The sequence below is a fragment of the Neoarius graeffei genome, chromosome 14 (assembly GCF_027579695.1).
Source record: "Neoarius graeffei isolate fNeoGra1 chromosome 14, fNeoGra1.pri, whole genome shotgun sequence".
In the NCBI taxonomy this organism is placed as follows: domain Eukaryota; kingdom Metazoa; phylum Chordata; class Actinopteri; order Siluriformes; family Ariidae; genus Neoarius; species Neoarius graeffei.
Window position 1 is genome coordinate 54,729,277 of NC_083582.1, and position 18,389 is coordinate 54,747,665.

General features: G+C 44.3%; 1 protein-coding gene across 1 annotated transcript in view; it reads left to right on the forward strand.

Moving 5' to 3' along the window:
* acsf2 (acyl-CoA synthetase family member 2) overlaps nucleotides 1-18,389 on the forward strand; it is a 65,587-nt gene that overhangs the window by 29,625 nt on the left and 17,573 nt on the right. The window contains exon 10 of the mRNA XM_060940060.1: nucleotides 2,580-2,656. Coding sequence (XP_060796043.1) covers nucleotides 2,580-2,656 — 77 coding nt within the window. The remainder of the gene's footprint in view (nucleotides 1-2,579; nucleotides 2,657-18,389) is intronic.

An 18,389-nucleotide genomic window follows, 5' to 3' on the forward strand; every position in this document is an offset into this window, starting at 1 on the left:
AAAGTATGTGAACCTTTGCTTTCAGTATCTGGTGTGACCCCCCCCTTGTGCAGCAATAACTGCAACTAAACGTTTCCGGTAACTGTTGATCAGTCCTGCGCACTGGCTTGGAGGAAATTTAGCCCATTCCTCCATACAGAACAGCTTCAACTCTGGGATGTTGGTGGGTTTCCTCACATGAACTGCTCGCTTCAGGTCCTTCCACAACATTTTGATTGGATTAAGGTCAGGACTTTGACTTGGCCATTCCAAAACATTAACTTCTTGAACCATTCCTTGGTAGAATGACTGTGCTTAGGGTCGTTGTCTTGCTGCATGACCCACCTTCTCTTGAGATCCAGTTCATGGACAGGTGTCCTGACATTTTTCATTAGAATTCTCTGGTATAATTCAGAATTCATTGTTCCATCAATGATCTCAAACCGTCCTGGCCCAGATGCAGCAAAACAGGCCCAAACCATGATACTACCACTACTATGTTTCACAGATGGGATAAGGTTCTTATGCTGGAATGCAGTGTTTTCCTTTCTCCAAACATAACACTTCTCATTTAAACCAAAAAGTTCTATTTTGGTCTCATCTGTTCACAAAACTCTAATTTCACCTTCAAATTAACTGCTAATCCTAGAGGTTCACATACTTTTGCCACTCACAGATGTGTAATATTGGGTCATTTTCATCAATAAATAAATGACCAAGTGTAATATTTTTGTCTCATTTGTTTAACTGGATTCTCTTTATCTACTTTCGGGCTTGTGTGAAAATCTGATGTTGTTTTAGGTCATATTTATGTAGAAATATAGAAAATTCTAAAGGGTTTACAAACTTTCAAGCACCATACATACATACATACATACATACATACATACATACATACATACATACAGTGCCTTGAAAAAGTATTCATACCCCTTGAACTTTTTCACATTTTTCCACCTTACAACCACGAACTTAAAAGTTTTTTATTGAGATTTTATGTGATAGACCAACACAGAGTAGCACATAATTGTGAAGTGAAACGAAAATGATAAATGGTCTTCAAAATTTTAAACAAATAAAAATCTGAAAAATGTGATGTGCATTAGTATTCAGCCCCCTGTACTCTGATACCTCTAAATACAATCCAGTGCAATCAATTGCCTTCAGAAGTCATCTAATTAGTTAATAGAGTCCTGCTGTGTGTAATTTACTCTCCGCATAAATACACTTGTTCTGTGAAGGCCTCAGTGGTTTGTTAGAGAATGCTGAAGAACAAACAGCATCATGAAGACCAAAGAACTCACCAGAGAGGTCAGGGATAAAGTTCTGGAGAAGTTTAAAGCAAGGTTAGGTTATAAAAAAATATCCCAAGCTCTGAACATCTCAAGAAGCACTGTTCAATCCATCATTCAAAAATGGAAAAAGTATGGCACAACTGCAAATCTACCAAGACATGGTCGTCCACCTAAACTGACAGAGCGAGCAAGGAGAGCACTGGTCAGAGAAGCAGCCAAGAGGCCCATGATCACTCTGGAGGAGCTGCAGAAATCCACAGCTCAGGTGGGAGAATCTGTGCACAGGACAACTATAAGTCGTACACTCCACAAATCTGGCCTTTTTGGAAGAGTGGCAAGAAGAAGGCCATTGTTGACAGACAGGCATAAGAAGTCCCATTTGCAGTTTGCCAGAAGCCATGTAGGGGACACAGCAAACATGTGGAAGAAGGTGCTTTGGTCAGATGAGACCAAAGTTGAACTTTTTGGCCTAAATGCAAAGCACTATGTGTGGCGGAAAACTAACACTGCTCATCACCCTACACACACCATCCCCACTGTGAAACATGGTGGTGGCAGCATCGTGCTATGGGGATGCTTTTCTTCAGCAGGGACAGGGAAGCTGGTCAGAGTTGATGGGAAAATGGATGGAGTTAAATATAGGGCAATCCTGGAAGAAAACCCATTGGAGGCTGCAAAAGACTTGAGACTGGGAAGGAGATTCACCTTCCAGCAAGACAATGACCCTAAACATACAGCCAGAGCTACAATGGAATGGTTTAGATCAAAGAATATTCATGTGTTAGAATGGCCCAGTCAAAGTCCAGACCTAAATCCCATTGAGCATCTGTGGCAAGACTTGAAAATTGCTGTTCACAGACACTCTCCATCCAATCTGGCTGAGCTTGAGCTATTTTGCAAAGAAGAATGGGCAAAAATTTCAGTTTCCTAGATGTGCAAAGCTGGTAGAGACATACCACAAAAGACTTGCAGCTGTAATTGCAGCAAAAGGTGGCTCTACAAAGTATTGACGCAGGGGGGCTGAATACTAATGCACATCACATTTTTCAGATTTTTATTTGTTTAAAATTTTGAAGACCATTTATCATTTTCATTTCACTTCACAATTATGTGCTACTCTGTGTTGGTCTATCACATAAAATCTCAATAAAAAACTTTTAAGTTTGTGGTTGTAAGGTGGAAAAATGTGAAAAAGTTCAAGGGGTATGAATACTTTTTCAAGGCACTGTACATACATACATACATACATACATACATACATACATACATACATACATACATACATATACATTCCTTGTATGACAGGAATTGTTGCTGGCTCTCCCTGTCCTCCTGAAGTTTTGAAGAAAGTAATCAATGTCATGGGCATCAAGGAAATAACGGTGAGTACTGGGCTCCGATACAAAAATGGATGAAACTTGTTGTTTATGCCATTAAATTGTAGGGAAATGCTATTTGTAAACTGTTATAATTTTAAAAGATTTGTGCCCTCTACTGTAGTTATAGTAACATAAACTACAGTGGTGCTTGAAAGTTTGTGAACCCTTTAGAATTGTCTATATTTCTGCATAAATATGACCTAAAACAACATCAGATTTTCACACAAGTCCTAAAAGTAGATAAAGAGAACCCAGTTAAACAAATGAGACAAAAATATTATACTTGGCCATTTATTTATTGAGGAAAATTATCCAATATTACATATCTATGAGTGGCAAAAGTATGTGAACCTTTTGCTTTCAGTATCTGGTGTGACCCCCTTGTGCAGCAATAACTGCAACTAAACGTTTCTGGTAACTATCGATCAGTCCTGCACACTGGCATGGAGGAATTTTAACCCATTCCTCTGTACAGAACAGCTTCAACTCTGGGATGTTGGTGGGTTTCCTCACATGAACTGTATGTTTCAGGTCCTTCCACAACATTTTGATTGGATTAAGGTCAGGACTTTGACTTGGCCATTCCAAAACATTAACTTTATTCTTCTTTAACCATTCTTTGGTAGAACGACTTGTGTGCTTAGGGTCGTTGTCTTGCTGCATGACTCACCTTCTCTTGAGATTCAGTTCATGGACAGATGTCCTGACATTTTCCTTTAGAATTCGCTGGTATCATTCAGAATTCATTGTTCCATCAATGATGGCAAGCCATCCTAGCCCGGATGCAGCAAAACAGACCCAAACCGTGATACTACCACCACCATGTTTCACAGATGGGATAAAGTTCTTATGCTGGAATGCGGTGTTTTCCTTTCTCCAAACATAACGCTTCTCATTTAAACCAAAAAGTTCTATTTTGGTCTCATCCGTCCACAAAACATTTTTCCAGGAGCCTTCTGGCTTGTCCATGTGATCTTTAGCAAACTGTAGATGAGCAGTGATGTTCGTTTTGGAGAGCAGTGGCTTTCTCCTTGCAGCCCTGCCATACACACCATTGTTGTTCAGTGTTCTCCTGATGGTGGACTCATGAACATTAACATTAGCCAATGTGAGAGAGGCCTTCAGTTGCTTAGAAGTTACCCTGGGGTCCTTTGTGACCTTGCCGACTATTACACACCTTGCTCTTGGAGTGATCTTTGTTGGTCGACCACTCCTGGGGAGGGTAACAATGGTCTTGAATTTCCTCCATTTGTACACAGTCTGTCTGACTGTGTATTGGTGGTGTCCAAACTCTTTAGAGATGGTTTTGTAACCTTTTCCAGCCTGATAAGCATCAACAACACTTTTTCTGAGGTCCTCAGAAATCTACCTTGTTCGTGCCATGATACACTTCCACAAACGTGTTGTGAAGATCAGACTTTGATAGATCCCTGTTCTTTAAATAAAACAGGGTGCCCACTCACACCTGATCGTCATCCCATTGATTGAAAACACCTGACTCTAATTTCACTTTCAAATTAACTGCTAATCCTAGGGGTTCACATACTTTTGTCACTCATAGATATGTAATATTGGATCATTTTCCTCAATAAATAAATGACCAAGTATAATATTTTTGTTTCATTTGTTTAACTGGGTTCTCTTTATCTACGTTTAGGACTTGTGTGAAAATCTGATGTTGTTTTAGGCCATATTTATGCAGAAATATAGAAAATGCTAAAGGGTTCATAAACTTTCAAGCGCCACTGTATATTGCATACAGACTTTTCAGTTTGGCAAATCTTGTCTTAGACACTTTTTAGCATAATCTTCTTTCGGCTGCTCCCATTAAGTGGATCATCATGATCTGCATATTTGACTTGGCATAGGTTTTTTTGTTTTGTTTTTCCACCGGATGCCCTTCCTGATGCAGCATGTCTGTGATGGTTCTCAGTCTTCTAGGTCATCATAACCCATAGGTACTAAAGAATGCAACTGGACTTGAAGACATTTCACCTCTCATCTGAAAGGCTTCTTCAGTTCTGTCTGACTAATGGGGAGTTTCAGCTATTTATCCTCAAGTGGACCAAAAGCAGACCTAAGGAGAGTTGTTGAGGTCACACGAGTCGTTGACCCTCTCAGCCATCCTGTAGGTTGTTAGGTGGGGTTTACATTAGACCGTATCAGCGGATCATCAGATTAACGTTTTTAAAACGATTAGCGTGCACTTAGCAACGCCAATACACGATTCGCGTGCACACAGCAACGCCAATACATGGATACGCTCGGCTCCGCAGGCATCCTGCGCTCCAAATCACTCCGCCCTGAACAGCGAGTGCCCTCTGGAGGGTGCGCACTCCGGCCCTGCGCAGCTCACAGAGCGCGCGAGTGAAGCGCACGAGCAGTGATTCGGGACTGAGCCGCTGTGTGTGTGATCCCAGTGCATATCGGGCATGCGCGTCACTTACCACTTGCAAGTGGAAGGATGGCAAGCATAAAGACAATCATAAGTACACAATGGGCAGTATTTGCATCAGTATTTGCAGTATTTTCATACTTTTATACTCTTTAATGAAAGGTGATACAAGGCGGAAGTCCGCGCCGTTTTTCAGCAGTCGCGTCACATGACCAACGCCAGCGAATCAGGAAGGTGGATGTCACAGTGACGTTGTCCAATGACGACGCCAGCTAGAGCTCAGCACAGCGTATCCGCGTATTCTCAATGTTTACACAGCACCGAACCAGACACTATCTGGATTGAATACGTGGACCCTGGCGGATTCCCGTTTCCCGGCGTTTCCAGGCGTTTTAATGTAAACGGACAGTGCATCCGCGAAGAAAACGAGACAGATACGGTCTAATGTAAACTTGGCCTTAGGGTCCCTGGAGGCCGGGTATGTATGATGTTAGCAGCCTAGAGGGTCGTTAGGTTGATCTGTGCATCGTTGGCTCTCTCTGCCATCATGTGAGTCATTGACGTCAGCTGTCTTTTTGTGGATGTATTCAGTTGTCTGGGAAGTGTGCCAAGGACTGCATTGTAGGTGGCTGATAAATGGTGTCTCAGACCACCTCATCTGTTCAGCAATGGCCGTTCCAGGTTGACAAAGATGGCTTCTTTCACTCCTCTTTCAAACCACTGGTCTTCTCTGGGTAAAATGTGTACATTACAGTCCTGAAACGAGTGTCCTTTGTTGACTTCAACGACTCACATGATGGCAAAGAGAGCCAACAACCCACAGATCACCCTAAGGCCCTGTTTACATTATTTCGAATCAGCGGCTCATCAGATTAACGTTTTTAAAACGATTTGCGTGCACACAGCAACGCCAATACACGGATACGCTAATCACATGACTAATTAGATGGCACATCACATGATCCCAGTGCATATCAGGCATGCGCAAGTCACTCACCACTTGCAAGTGGAAGGATGGCAAGCGAACACCTTCTCCAGCAGATAAACACACCTGGCTGTGATGTTCATGTTCTCACTGAGTTTAAGCGCCTGAAGGAGGTTGAAATGTGTAAATAAACCTCAGTGCAGCTCAGCGCTTCCTCCTGCGCTCCAAATCACTCCGCCCTGAACAGCGAGTGCCCTCTGGAGGGTGCGCACTCTGGCCCTGCGTAGCTCACAGAGCGCGCGAGTGAAGCCCACGAGCAGTGATTCGGGACTGAGCCGCTGTGTGTGAGATCCCAACGCCAGTGAATCAGGAAGGTGGATGTCACAGTGACGTTGTCCAATGACGACGTCAGCTAGAGCTCAGCACAGCGTATCCGCGTATTCTCAATGTTTACACAGCACCGGACCAGACACGAACTGGATTGAATACATGGGCTCTGGCGGATTCCCGTTTCCCGGCGTTTTAATGTGAACGGACAGTGCATCCGCGAAGAAAACGAGACAGATACGGTCTAATGTAAACTTGGCCTAACAACCCTCTAGGCTGCTAACATCGTGCACACCCGGGCTCCAGGGACTCTAACAACCTACAGGATGGGTGAGGGGGTCAACGACCAATGTGACCTCAACAACTAATCCTTAGGGTTGCTTTTGGTCCACTAGAGGATAAATACCTGAAACTATACACTAGTCAGACAGAACTGAAGAAGCCTTTCAGATGAGAGGTGAAACGTCCTCAAGGATTTCAAGCAAGTCCAGTTGCCTTCTTTAGCACCTATGGATTCCTGATGCAACCCTCCCCAATCTATCTGGGCTTGGGACCAGCACTAAGTATGCACTGGCTTGTGCAACCCCAGTGGCTGGGTATTTTTACCTAATCTACCTTCCTACCTGTGGGAGGAAACCGGAGTACCTGAAAGAATCCCACAGACACTGGGAGAACATGCAAACTCCACACAGAATGGCCTCTGTCGGCTGTGGGGTTTGAACCTGGAACCTTCTTGCTGTAAGGTGACAGTGCTAACCACTGCACCACCATGCCGCCTTTAGACATTTTAGTGTCTAATTTAAACTCTAATGGAGCTTTTAAATTAACCTTCACTATTGCAGTACAACTAGCCAACATCGCACTGCATAAAATCATGCAGATACAGGTCAAGCGCTTCAGTTAATGTTCACATAAAACTACAGAATGGTGAAAAATTCAATCTCTGTGACTTTACCTATGGCATGATTGTTGGTGCCAGATGGACTAGTTTTTGGTATTTCAGAAACTTCTGATCTCCTGTGATATATATTTGTTTGTTTAAACAGTTTCAGTCTCTAAAGTTTACACAGAATGGTGCGAAAAGCAAAAAACATTGATTGAGCAACAGTTCTGTGGCTAGAAACATTTTTTAAGAGAGGTCAGAGGAAAATGGCCAGATTGGTTTGAGCTGTCAGTAAGGATCTAGTAATAATTAGGATGCAGTGCTGCTGCACTGCAACCTATTGTTCTTCTATGTGTTTCTTCCTCCGTTTTCATCTTCCGTACAAATTTCGATTTCGAATAACTCAATAACCGTACGTTGCACACAGACAAGCAATATATCAAAATGTGCGGCTCGATTAGACTCGGTGTGCTATTACTTTGTTCATCAAAATGTGATTTTTTTCGCGACGTAGTCGCGAAAAAATCACCCAAAATTTCCCATTCATTTCTATGGAATTATTTGAAAAACTACACATATTTATAGCTACCCCTAGAACGGTCTGGCGCAAAGTTGTGAAATTTTGCACACTGATTCTTGACAACCTCAGGGTTCTTCTCAGCAAGTTTCAAGTCACCATCTTAAACTCTCTAGGGCCACCAACAGCTCAAAGTCGCAGGTACATTTCTGCTTGTAACTTTTGAACCGTTGGTCCGATTTTCAAAAACTTGGTATCCCTGGAATCCTTGGGCCAAGCCGAATCCAGTGCATCCTATGACGTCATTTTCAACCCCGGAAAGTTTTCCCGCCATTTTGAATTTTGTGAAAATCAATTAAAATGCTTCTCCTCCCTCAATTTTTGACCAATTTCTCCCAAACTTGGTACATGCCAACTTTGGACTAAGCTGCAAAAAAGACATTCCCGGATTTTAGAATTTCATAAGCGTTTGGCCGTGGCAGCCAATCAAAATTGGCTGCGCAGACGTGAAACAGGAAGTGTGCTCATATCTCGGCCGCGCTTTGGCGTATCTTAACAGAACTTGATGGCATTATGCTCCACCCCTCCATGAAGGCCCACAAAAAAGTGGAACAAGTTGGCCGCTAGGGGGCGCTACAGCTGGGATAAGTGTCCTTTGGCTCATATCTTGACGTAATATTTTGGAAAAGTTCTGCAATTTTGCACACTGCTTCTTGACAAACTCAAGGTTCTTCTCAGCAAGTTTCGAGTCACCACCTTAAACTCTCTAGCGCCACCAACAGCTCAAAGTCACAAGTCCAAAAAACCCCATCTTCCGTACAAATTTTGATTCGTAATAACTCAATAACCGTACGTCGCACACAGACAAGCAATATATCAAAACGTGCGGCTCGATCGGACTCGGTGTGCTATTACTTTGTTCGTTATTCTACGATTTTTTCACGACGTGGTCACGAAAAAATCGTCCAAAATTTCCCAATCATTTCTCTGGAATTAATTGAAAAACAATGCACTTTTTCAAACCTCCGCTGCTCTGGCATGCATTGACCTAGAGACATGATTCAAACGTAAAAACGTAGAGAAACTTCTCCTGTGTGGATCTGGCATTCAACTTTTTTGCTAGGTTCTATACTTTTGGATCAGTCCCGGCTCAAACACCATAAGCAAAAATGGAGAAATTCGGGGTTTATAATGGGTGTCTATTGCGTTACACACCAGTGAAGCTCGTTAAGTTAGAGTGTAGAGGGCCTGAAAAAAACCCTCAAACTTTCTCATTTAAACTGTGTTTTCAGCTACAAATATCACTCTACAGACATAATTTTCTCAAAAGTAGTAGTAAAACTTGTCCTGATTCACACAATGTGTCTACCTAAACGATAGGATTTACAGTTTTTGAATGAGAAGCCTCAAACTGAGGAGAGGGCTGGTGAGCTGCCTCATTCACTCCCATTATAAATGTGACAGAAAAGTCACTCGTTTTTAACTCGCTCTAGTGTCCTCATTTTTAATACGACAGACAAAAAATTACATCAGTGTATTCAGGAGACCCTTGTGGCGCTCACTGTGAAAGAATTCTGTGAATAGCTGCTTTCGATTTCAAGTTATTTGTCGTTGTTCGAGGCCTGGTCCTGAGCAAAAATCAGTCAAAAACTGACAAGATTTTGTGTGACTCAGCGCCTTCTCAGGACCGTCGCCATGCCAACTGGGAGCAGTGAGGGAGCAGAGTGGGGGGGCTGCTGTCTCAAGGATACACAATCATTGCATTGAAGCATCATAGCAAGTGACACATTCACAGCTAGCGAACATGCGTGACCAAATTGCTTCGCGCACTGCATCCCTCTCACAATTTCCAGCAGGGGAATTGTCGACTCTAGTCACTCTTTACAACTGTGGTGAGCAGAAAAGAGTTATTAAAGTTTTTAAATTTTTGGTAGTTTTTATTTAATCTTTTGGTTTGTTTTTTTTATTTCAGTTTAGTTTTCGTTAGTTTTACAAGTGCGTAAATAGTTTTATTTTGACTATTTGTGTTTAGTTTTTATTTAGTTTTAGTATTTACTTTTATTTTTCCTGGTATTGCTCAGCCGTATGTTCCATAACTAGACAGGATACAAGCTGTTTACTTGTGGAACAATTAGATGCCATATAGGTTTGATTCTTATCATAGATATTCCATTTTGTGTATTGCTTTGTTGATTCTGTAATGTATGCTCATTCTACTATGTGTGTTCTATGACTTATGTCCCTATGCAGTACCCGTAGAATTAGTACTTATATCTCCATGGTAATCATTCTGGCTTGTGAACAATAAAGTTGACAGCTGAGACTTGATCCACGTACGTGTCGTGTCGCTGACAAAAGGAATATATTACATGGTGTCAGAAGTACTTAAGAACAGAAACTGTGAGATAAATGGCTTTGTCACAGTTTGAACATCCCAGCATTGATTGGGACACGTCTGATTTATATCAGGAGTTTGAAAGATTCCGTAGTCACGTCACCTTCGTCCTAGATGGTCCCCTCTCCGATCTAACGGCTAAACAGCAAACAGGATGGCTGGGAACCTGGATCGGACAGCAAGGCAGAGAAGTCTACAAGACGCTAGCCTGGGCTGAGAGAGAAAAAGAAGACCCATCTAAGGTACTGGACAAGTTTGCCAACTACATCAGACCTCATAAGAATAAGAGGATTGCTAGGCACCGTTTTAAACAACGTAAACAAGGGCCAACGGAAAGTTTCGATAACTTCGTGAAGGATTTGCGGCTAATTCTGATGGACTGCGAATACACTGAACCTGACGATATGCTAATCGACGCTATTATCGCTGGAGTGAGAGAGAAACGAGTCCAAGAGCGGTTGCTCAAAAAAGGCGAGGATCTCACCTTAAGTAAAGCCATTGAAATCCTTCAGCAGTACGAAGTGTCCGTGAAACAAATGAAAATAGTCAGAGAGGAAGACTCACAAATATCATCTGTGTCAGTTAAACCCAAGTACAACCCGCAAAGTAAGAAAATGCCATCCAAAGCAAGCTCTACTTACTGTAAACCAGCATCAGTTATGACAAAAACCTATACCAAGTGTGGAAAAGACCCGCAGCACAAGTGGAACCAAGGCAAGTGTCCAGCGAAAGGCTCTGTGTGTTCCTACTGTCACAAGCCAAATCATTGGGTGGCTGTGTGCAACAAGCGTGGAGTCAACACTGTGAGTACTGAGTTACACCAAGATTCACCAGATGATGAGGAAATTCTGTGTATAAGCCTGATGCAGCTTGATAACACACACAACAGTGACAAGTGGGTAGTTGAATTAGAAATCCTGTCTAAAACAGTGTTATTCAGAATTGACACAGGAGCTAAGTGCAACACATTGACATTGGACAGTTATCAGTCACTTGGCCACACAGGTGAACTGCAACGCTCTGGTGTAGTGCTCCGCTCCTACTCAAACCACTGCCTGAAGCCAGTAGCAGCTGTGAACCTTCAGATTTCATCACCAAAAGCCAAAGTTGCTGCAGTGTTTGAAATACTGGAAATAGCACAGGAGAATGTGCTCAGTGGTGCTACAGCTGAGGCATTGGGGCTGATCGCGCGCCTTGACCTGCTGGCCAGTGCTGGACCTGGAGGCAGTACAGAGTGTATTCCTGCTGGATTCGACGACTTCCCAGAGCTGAGCCTCACCACTGGAACGCTGCCAGGTAAATACACCATAAAGCTGGAATCAGGTGCAAGAGATGTAGTTCATCCTGTGCGCAGGCAACCGGCCGCTCTGAGAGAGAAGATCATTGGAAAGCTGCACGAGATGGAAAATGACGGCTACATCACAAAGGTGGAACAACCAACAGAGTGGGTGAGCTCCATGGTAGCAGCAGTGAGGAACGGCAAAGTCAGGATCTGCATAGACCCGAGTGACCTGAACAAAGTCATCAAGAGAGAACACCACCCCATGCGCACTGTTGAGGAGGTAGTTTTGATGATTCCAGGCGCCCAGGTCTTCTCAGTGCTAGACGCCAAGTCAGGATTCCTGCAGATAGAGCTGGATGAGCCGTCCTCCTTCCTCACCACCTTCAACACACCCATCGGTCGGTTCAGGTGGCTGAGACTGCCTTTCGGCATTAAATGCGCACCTGAGATCTTCCAGCACATCATGGACCAGATGCTCGAGGGTGTGCCTGGAGCCATTAGTGTGATGGACGACATCCTCATCGCGGCCCCCACCGTCCAAGAACACGATGCAATCCTGCGCAGAGTGGTGGAGAGGGCCACGAGCTACAACCTGAAGCTGAACTTCAACAAGTGCCACATACGCCAGTCATCAGTGCCATACGTGGGGCACATGATAACAGCTGATGGACTGAGACCTGACCCGGCGAAAGTGGACGCTGTGCAGAGAATGCCCCCACCATCAGATAAGGAAGGTGTGCACTGCTTCTTAGGCTTTGTGACCTATCTGTCAAAATTTATTCCCAATCTCAGTGAAGTGGATGCGCCACTACGTCAGCTCCTAAAGAGAGATGTGGAGTTTCAGTGGCAGCCAGCTCAGCAACAGGCATTTGACAGATTGAAAGAACTGTGCACACACCCTCCTGTACTGAAGTACTTTGACCCTGCAAAACCAGTCGTGATCTTCTGTGACGCCAGCAGCTTTGGACTCAGAGCAGTTCTACTGCAGGATGACCAGCCAGCTGCCTTCTCCTCTAGATCACTGACGGATGCAGAAACGCGCTACGCACAAATTGAAAAAGAAACGCTCTCCATCGTCCACGCCTGCACAAAGTTCCACAACTACATCCTGGGAACGCATGTCACAGTGTTCAACGATCACAAACCTCTCGAAGACATATTCAAGAAACCACTGTTGTCAACTCCGATGCGAATACAACGAATGCGTCTTCGTCTGCAGTGGTATGATTTGACTGTCAAGTACAGAAGAGGTAAAGACATGGAACTCCCTGACACGCTGTCCAGAGCACAGTTGCCAGACAGAACAACAGAGATGGATGGCCTGGAGTGCATCTCCATGCTGAACTTCGTCTCTGTCAGCGATCAGAAGTACGCGGAACTACAAGCACGGACAGAGGAAGAGCTCAGTTGTCTACAACAGGTCATTCAGAGTGGATGGCCAGAGCACAGGCGTGAAGAGCCTGTCTCCGTTCAGCCGTATTGGGACTCCAGAAGCCAGCTTGCTTTGTCTGATGGAATCATCTACAAAGGCCTGCAAATAGTAGTACCCCCCACTATGCGTGAGCACATGCTGAGACTCATCCATCAGTCACACATGGGAATAGTCAAAAGCAAACAGCGAGCTTGTGAGACCCTCTACTGGCCTGGTATGAGTGCACAGATCGAAGAAGTCATCAGAAACTGCAGCCTCTGTGCAGATTTTCAGAACAAACTTCCAAGAGAGCCACTCAAGCCAACAGAAACACCCGAGCTGCTCTTTGAGGAGGTAGCGTCTGATCTCTTTGAATTTGAGGGTCAGCAGTACATACTGGTCGTGGACTACTACTCCAAATTCATTGAAGTCAACAAACTGAGAGACACACGCAGTCGCATAGTCATAGAGACACTGAAAGCACAGTTTGGCAGGCACGGCATCCCTGCAACCATGCGCACTGACAATGGTCCACAGTACTCTTCAGAGGAGTTCCGAGAATTCTGCAAGAGCTACAGCATCCAGCACGTTACATCGTCACCTCACACACTCAAATGGAGAAGCAGAGCGTGCTGTGCAGACTGTCAAGAGGCTCTGACGCAAAGCACCCGACAAACACCTTGCCCTGCTGGACTACAGAACCACTCCCTTGAGTCAGTAGACCTCTCACCAGCCCAGCTACTCATGGGAAGGAGACCACGCAATAACCTACCGACAGCTCGTTGACTCCTTGCTCCAACAGCCTATGACCCCCTGAAAGTCAAGTGCCTGCTAGATCAAACCAAGGACACTCAAAAGCACCACCATGATTGCAAGAAAGCAGGTAAACCTCGCGTTGATCTCAAGCTAGGAGATGAAGTCAGAATGCAGCCCTTTCCTGGTAGCCACACATGGACACCAGCTGTTGTGGTCCGACAGCACAGTGCTCCCCGATCCTTTGTGGTGAGCAGCGGAGACAAGCAGTACTGTCGTACCAGCCAGCATCTCCACCACAGCACCCCAGCTGCCAACTGTTCCTGGCACTGGATGCAGGAAGAGCCATGGACGGCTCAGTCCATGGCTCTTCCTGCATCCAGTGCCGGGAACAGTGCCGGGAACCAGTGCCGGGAACCAGACCATGCTGCAAGTGAGAAGCTGTCCCCCACTCCATCTGAGCAGCCTCACTCCCCTCCCAGACAACGTGCGAGCCATGGCCAGGCTCGACCAGGTGAACTGTACATCACTCGGAGAGGCAGAACTGTCAAGCTGCCTAATGCGGCTTTTCCACTACAAACGCGGCTGAGTCGGGCTGAGCCGTGCCGTGCTGAGTTGGGCTGAGTCGAGCTGAGCGAGGCTGTTGGAGTTGCATTTCAACTACAACCGCGCTGAACCGTGCTGGCTGGAAGTGGGTGGACACATTGGGTGGAGTTAGCGAAAGTGGGTGGACGTCACGTGATGTCGTTAAGCAGCGCAAACAGTGACATCAGTGAGCTTTTAAGCGGTAGTCTCACGACCCGGATAGTAAACAATAAACATGGAGGACATGGAGTCGTTAGTGTTGCTGGTCTTGGTGCTGTGGCTTGTTGTCACCGACAACGCCAACAGATACTGGCAAGAGCGTATAGATGAGGCGAGGCGCATAAGGCTTCAGAAATTCTCGTAATTCGTAATTCTTCTTCTTCCGGGTTTACAGATCCCAGCGTGCTCGCGGGGCGTGTGTGGGCATGTGAGGACACTCCTCCTCACCAATCAGTGCACAGGGGAGTGTCTGCTCACGCCCCCAGCCTCACTCGGCTCGGTTTGGCTCGCTTCAGCCCCACTCCAAAATGGTGCGAGTTTTAGGGGTTAAGCAGGGCTGAAGCGAGCTGAGTCGTGCTGTTCTTTGGTAGTCGAAACGCGAGCCGTGTCGGACTGAAGTGAGCTGAAGCGAGCTGAAGTGAGCTGAAAAAGGGTAGTGGAAAAGGGCCATAACAGACTGACTTTGTAGGTCATGTAGGTTAGGAATAGGTGTGGTAAAGACACCTACGGAAGTGAAGTGCTAGTAACCTCTCCTTCCTAGTTATTGTTGTTACAGTGTTACTAAGTGTTTATTATTCTTTACTTGTTTATTTAAAGCACTTAGATAAATACAGTTTAATAAAGTAGCAAATAAATAAATGATATATAGTATAAATAAATAAACATAGATGGCAACGAATTAATACATGAATAAGTCCAAAGTTTATTTTGATAGATACTAGTAATTTTTTTTTTTAAATTATACTATATGCCTTCTCATTTGTTAAGAAGGGAGATGTAATGTATGCTCATTCTACTATGTGTGTTCTATGACTTATGTCCCTATGCAGTACCTGTAGAATTAGTAATTATATCTCCATGGTAACCGTTCTGGCTTGTGAACAATAAAGTTGACAGCTGAGACTTGATCCACGTACGTGTCGTGTCGTGTCGCTGACAAAAGGAATATATTACAGATTCTATTGATGAAAATGGCTGTTTTAACACTGAAGTTAAAGGAGGAGTGTCCTCACATGCCCACACACGCCCCGCGAGCACGCTGGGATCTTAGCAATAATGAAAATATGTGACAGAAGGTTTATGGTGACTCTGAACATGTCCAGCAGGAGTGTCCATATTCAGTGAGCATGTTTTTTTGTATGTTTCTAGCCAACATGAAAGAAATCCGTGTTTGCTCAACTAAGTGAAACTGGATATTATGACAGGTTAAACTCCCGTAATGTAATGTACCGTGTGTATTTTATTGTGGGTCTTTCTGATCGAGAATTCTCCTATGTCCCACCCATCCATCTCTTCTATATCCCTCCCTCCCTCCCTTCCTCTACATCCACCTATATATCAATACATCTCATCTCATCTCATTATCTTTAGCCGCTTTATCCTTCTACAGGGTCGCAGGCAAGCTGGAGCCTATCCCAGCTGACTACGGGCGAAAGGCGGGGTACACCCTGGACAAGTCGCCAGGTCATCACAGGGCTGACACATAGACACAGACAACCATTCACACTCACATTCACACCTACGGTCAATTTAGAGTCACCAGTTAACCTAACCTGCATGTCTTTGGACTGTGGGGGAAACCGGAGCACCCGGAGGAAACCCACGCGGACACGGGGAGAACATGCAAACTCCGCACAGAAAGGCCCTCGCCGGCCACGGGGCTCGAACCCGGACCTTCTTATTGTGAGGCGACAGCGCTAACCACTACACCACCGTGCCGCCCCTATATCAATACATATTTTTATTTATTCTAATACTCTAATTACGTACCCTTCTTACAATTGGCCTGTTAACTTTTATGCTAATTTGCACTTCTGGTTAGATGCCAATTGCATTTTGTAGTTTAAGTATTGTACCTGTTCAGTGACAAAGTTGAATCTAATCTACTCCCTTCTAAATCCCTACATCCATCCCTTCTAAATCTGTCCATCCATCCATACACCCATCCATCCCTTCTAATCCCTCCCTCTCTTCTAAATCTGTCCATCCATCCATCCCTCCCCACACAGAAAAACATCTCCGTATCCACAAAACACTGAACCTGAGGTGGATGGGCTACAACTGCAGAAGACCAGATTGGGTTCCACTTCTGTCAGTCAAGAACAGGAGTATGAGGCTATCATGGGCACAGACTCACAGAAACTGAATAGTTGAAGATTAGAGAAAAAAAATCATCTAGTCTGTTTCCAGTCTTCAGGTGTCCAGGTTTGGTGAGTCTGTGCCCATGATGGCCTCAGATTCTTGTTCTTGGCTGTCAGGAGTGGAACCCAGTCTAAACTGATGTGGTCTTCTGCTGTTGTAGCCCATTCACCTCAAAGTTTGATGTCTTGTGTGTTCTGAGGTGCTTTTCTGCTCACCACTGTTGGAAAGAGTAATTATTTGAGTTACTGTAGATTTCCTGTTGGCTCAAAACTGTCTGGTCATTCTCCTCTTATCTCTCTCATCAACAAGGTATTTCAGCCTGCAGACCCTCTGCTTACAAGATGTCTTTTGATTTTTGGATCATTCTGTGTAAACTCGAGACTGTTGTGTGTGAAAATCCCAGATCAGCAGTATCTGAAATATTCCAACCAGCCCATCTGGATCCAACAACCATTTCATGGTTAAAGTTACTGAGATCACATTTTGTCCCTACTTTGATGTTTTATGTGAACATTAAAGGAACAGTCCACCGTACTTCCATAATGAAATATGTTCTTTTCTGAATTGAGACGAGCTGATCCGTACCTCTCCGAGCTTTGCGCGACCTCCCAGTCAGTCAGACGCGCTGTTACTCCTGTTTACTCCTGTTAGCAATGTAGCTAGGCTCAGTATGGCCAATGGTATTTTTTGGGGCTGTAGTTAGATGCGACCAAACTCTTCCACGTTTTTCCTGTTTACATAGGTTTATATGACCAGTGACATGAAACAAAGTTCAGTTACACAAATTGAAACGTGGCGATTTTCTATGCTATGGAAAGTCTGCACTATAATGGTGTTATAATGGTGTTAGGTGTTAGTACGCCTGTCATTATAGTGCGGACTTTCCATAGCATAGAAAATCGCCACGTTTCAATTTGTGTAACTGAACTTTGTTTCATGTCACTGGTCATATAAACCTATGTAAACAGGAAAAACGTGGAAGAGTTTGGTCGCATCTAACTACAGCCCCAAAAATACCTTTGACCATACTGAGCCTAGCTACATTGCTAACAGGAGTAACAGCGCGTCTGACTGACTGGGAGGTCGCGCAAAGCTCGGAGAGGTGGGGGCGTCGTGGCTCAGGTGGATAAGGCGCCATACCATAAATCCGGGGACCCGGGTTCGATTCCGACCCGAGGTCATTTCCCGATCCCTCCCCGTCTCTCTCTCTCCCACTCATTTCCTGTCTCTACACTGTCCTATCCAATAAAGGTGAAAAAAGCCCAAAAAATATCTTTAAAAAAAAAAAAGCTCGGAGAGGTACGGATCAGCTCATCTCAATTCAGAAAAGAACATATTTCATTATGGAAGTACGGTGGACTGTTCCTTTAACTAATGCTCTTGACCTGTGTCTGCGTGATTTTATCTCTTGTGTTGCTGCCACATGATTGGCTGATTGCCTGCTCATTCATGCAGTTATCCAAACAGGTGTTCCTATTAAAGCGGTGTGTGTTTTTCCTCCCATAATGTACTATGCACTGATTCAAGCTCTAAGGTTAAAGAATACTTTTCTAAGATACTTAATAAATGAACTGTGTAATAATTCACTTGAGGGAGACAGGGGACTATGCACATGGGTCACTATAGGGATATAAATTAAAACTGAATGAAAATGTACTGTTAAATGAGTTTTGTGTTTAAAGTTGGTGCAGTTAATTACACTTAAATCCATTTCACTGGTCTGTATTAGAGAGGCCATGCTGTCAGTAGAACAATTATTTTATCTGAATTTTTGCATTCATTTCCGGTGGTACAGTATTATGCAAACTAGAAAATCTATTCTATAGATCTTGTGCACACTAAATTATGCTGCTGTAATTATAGCATATTAGACTTCATGTCCCTTTTTCCATTCTTAAACAT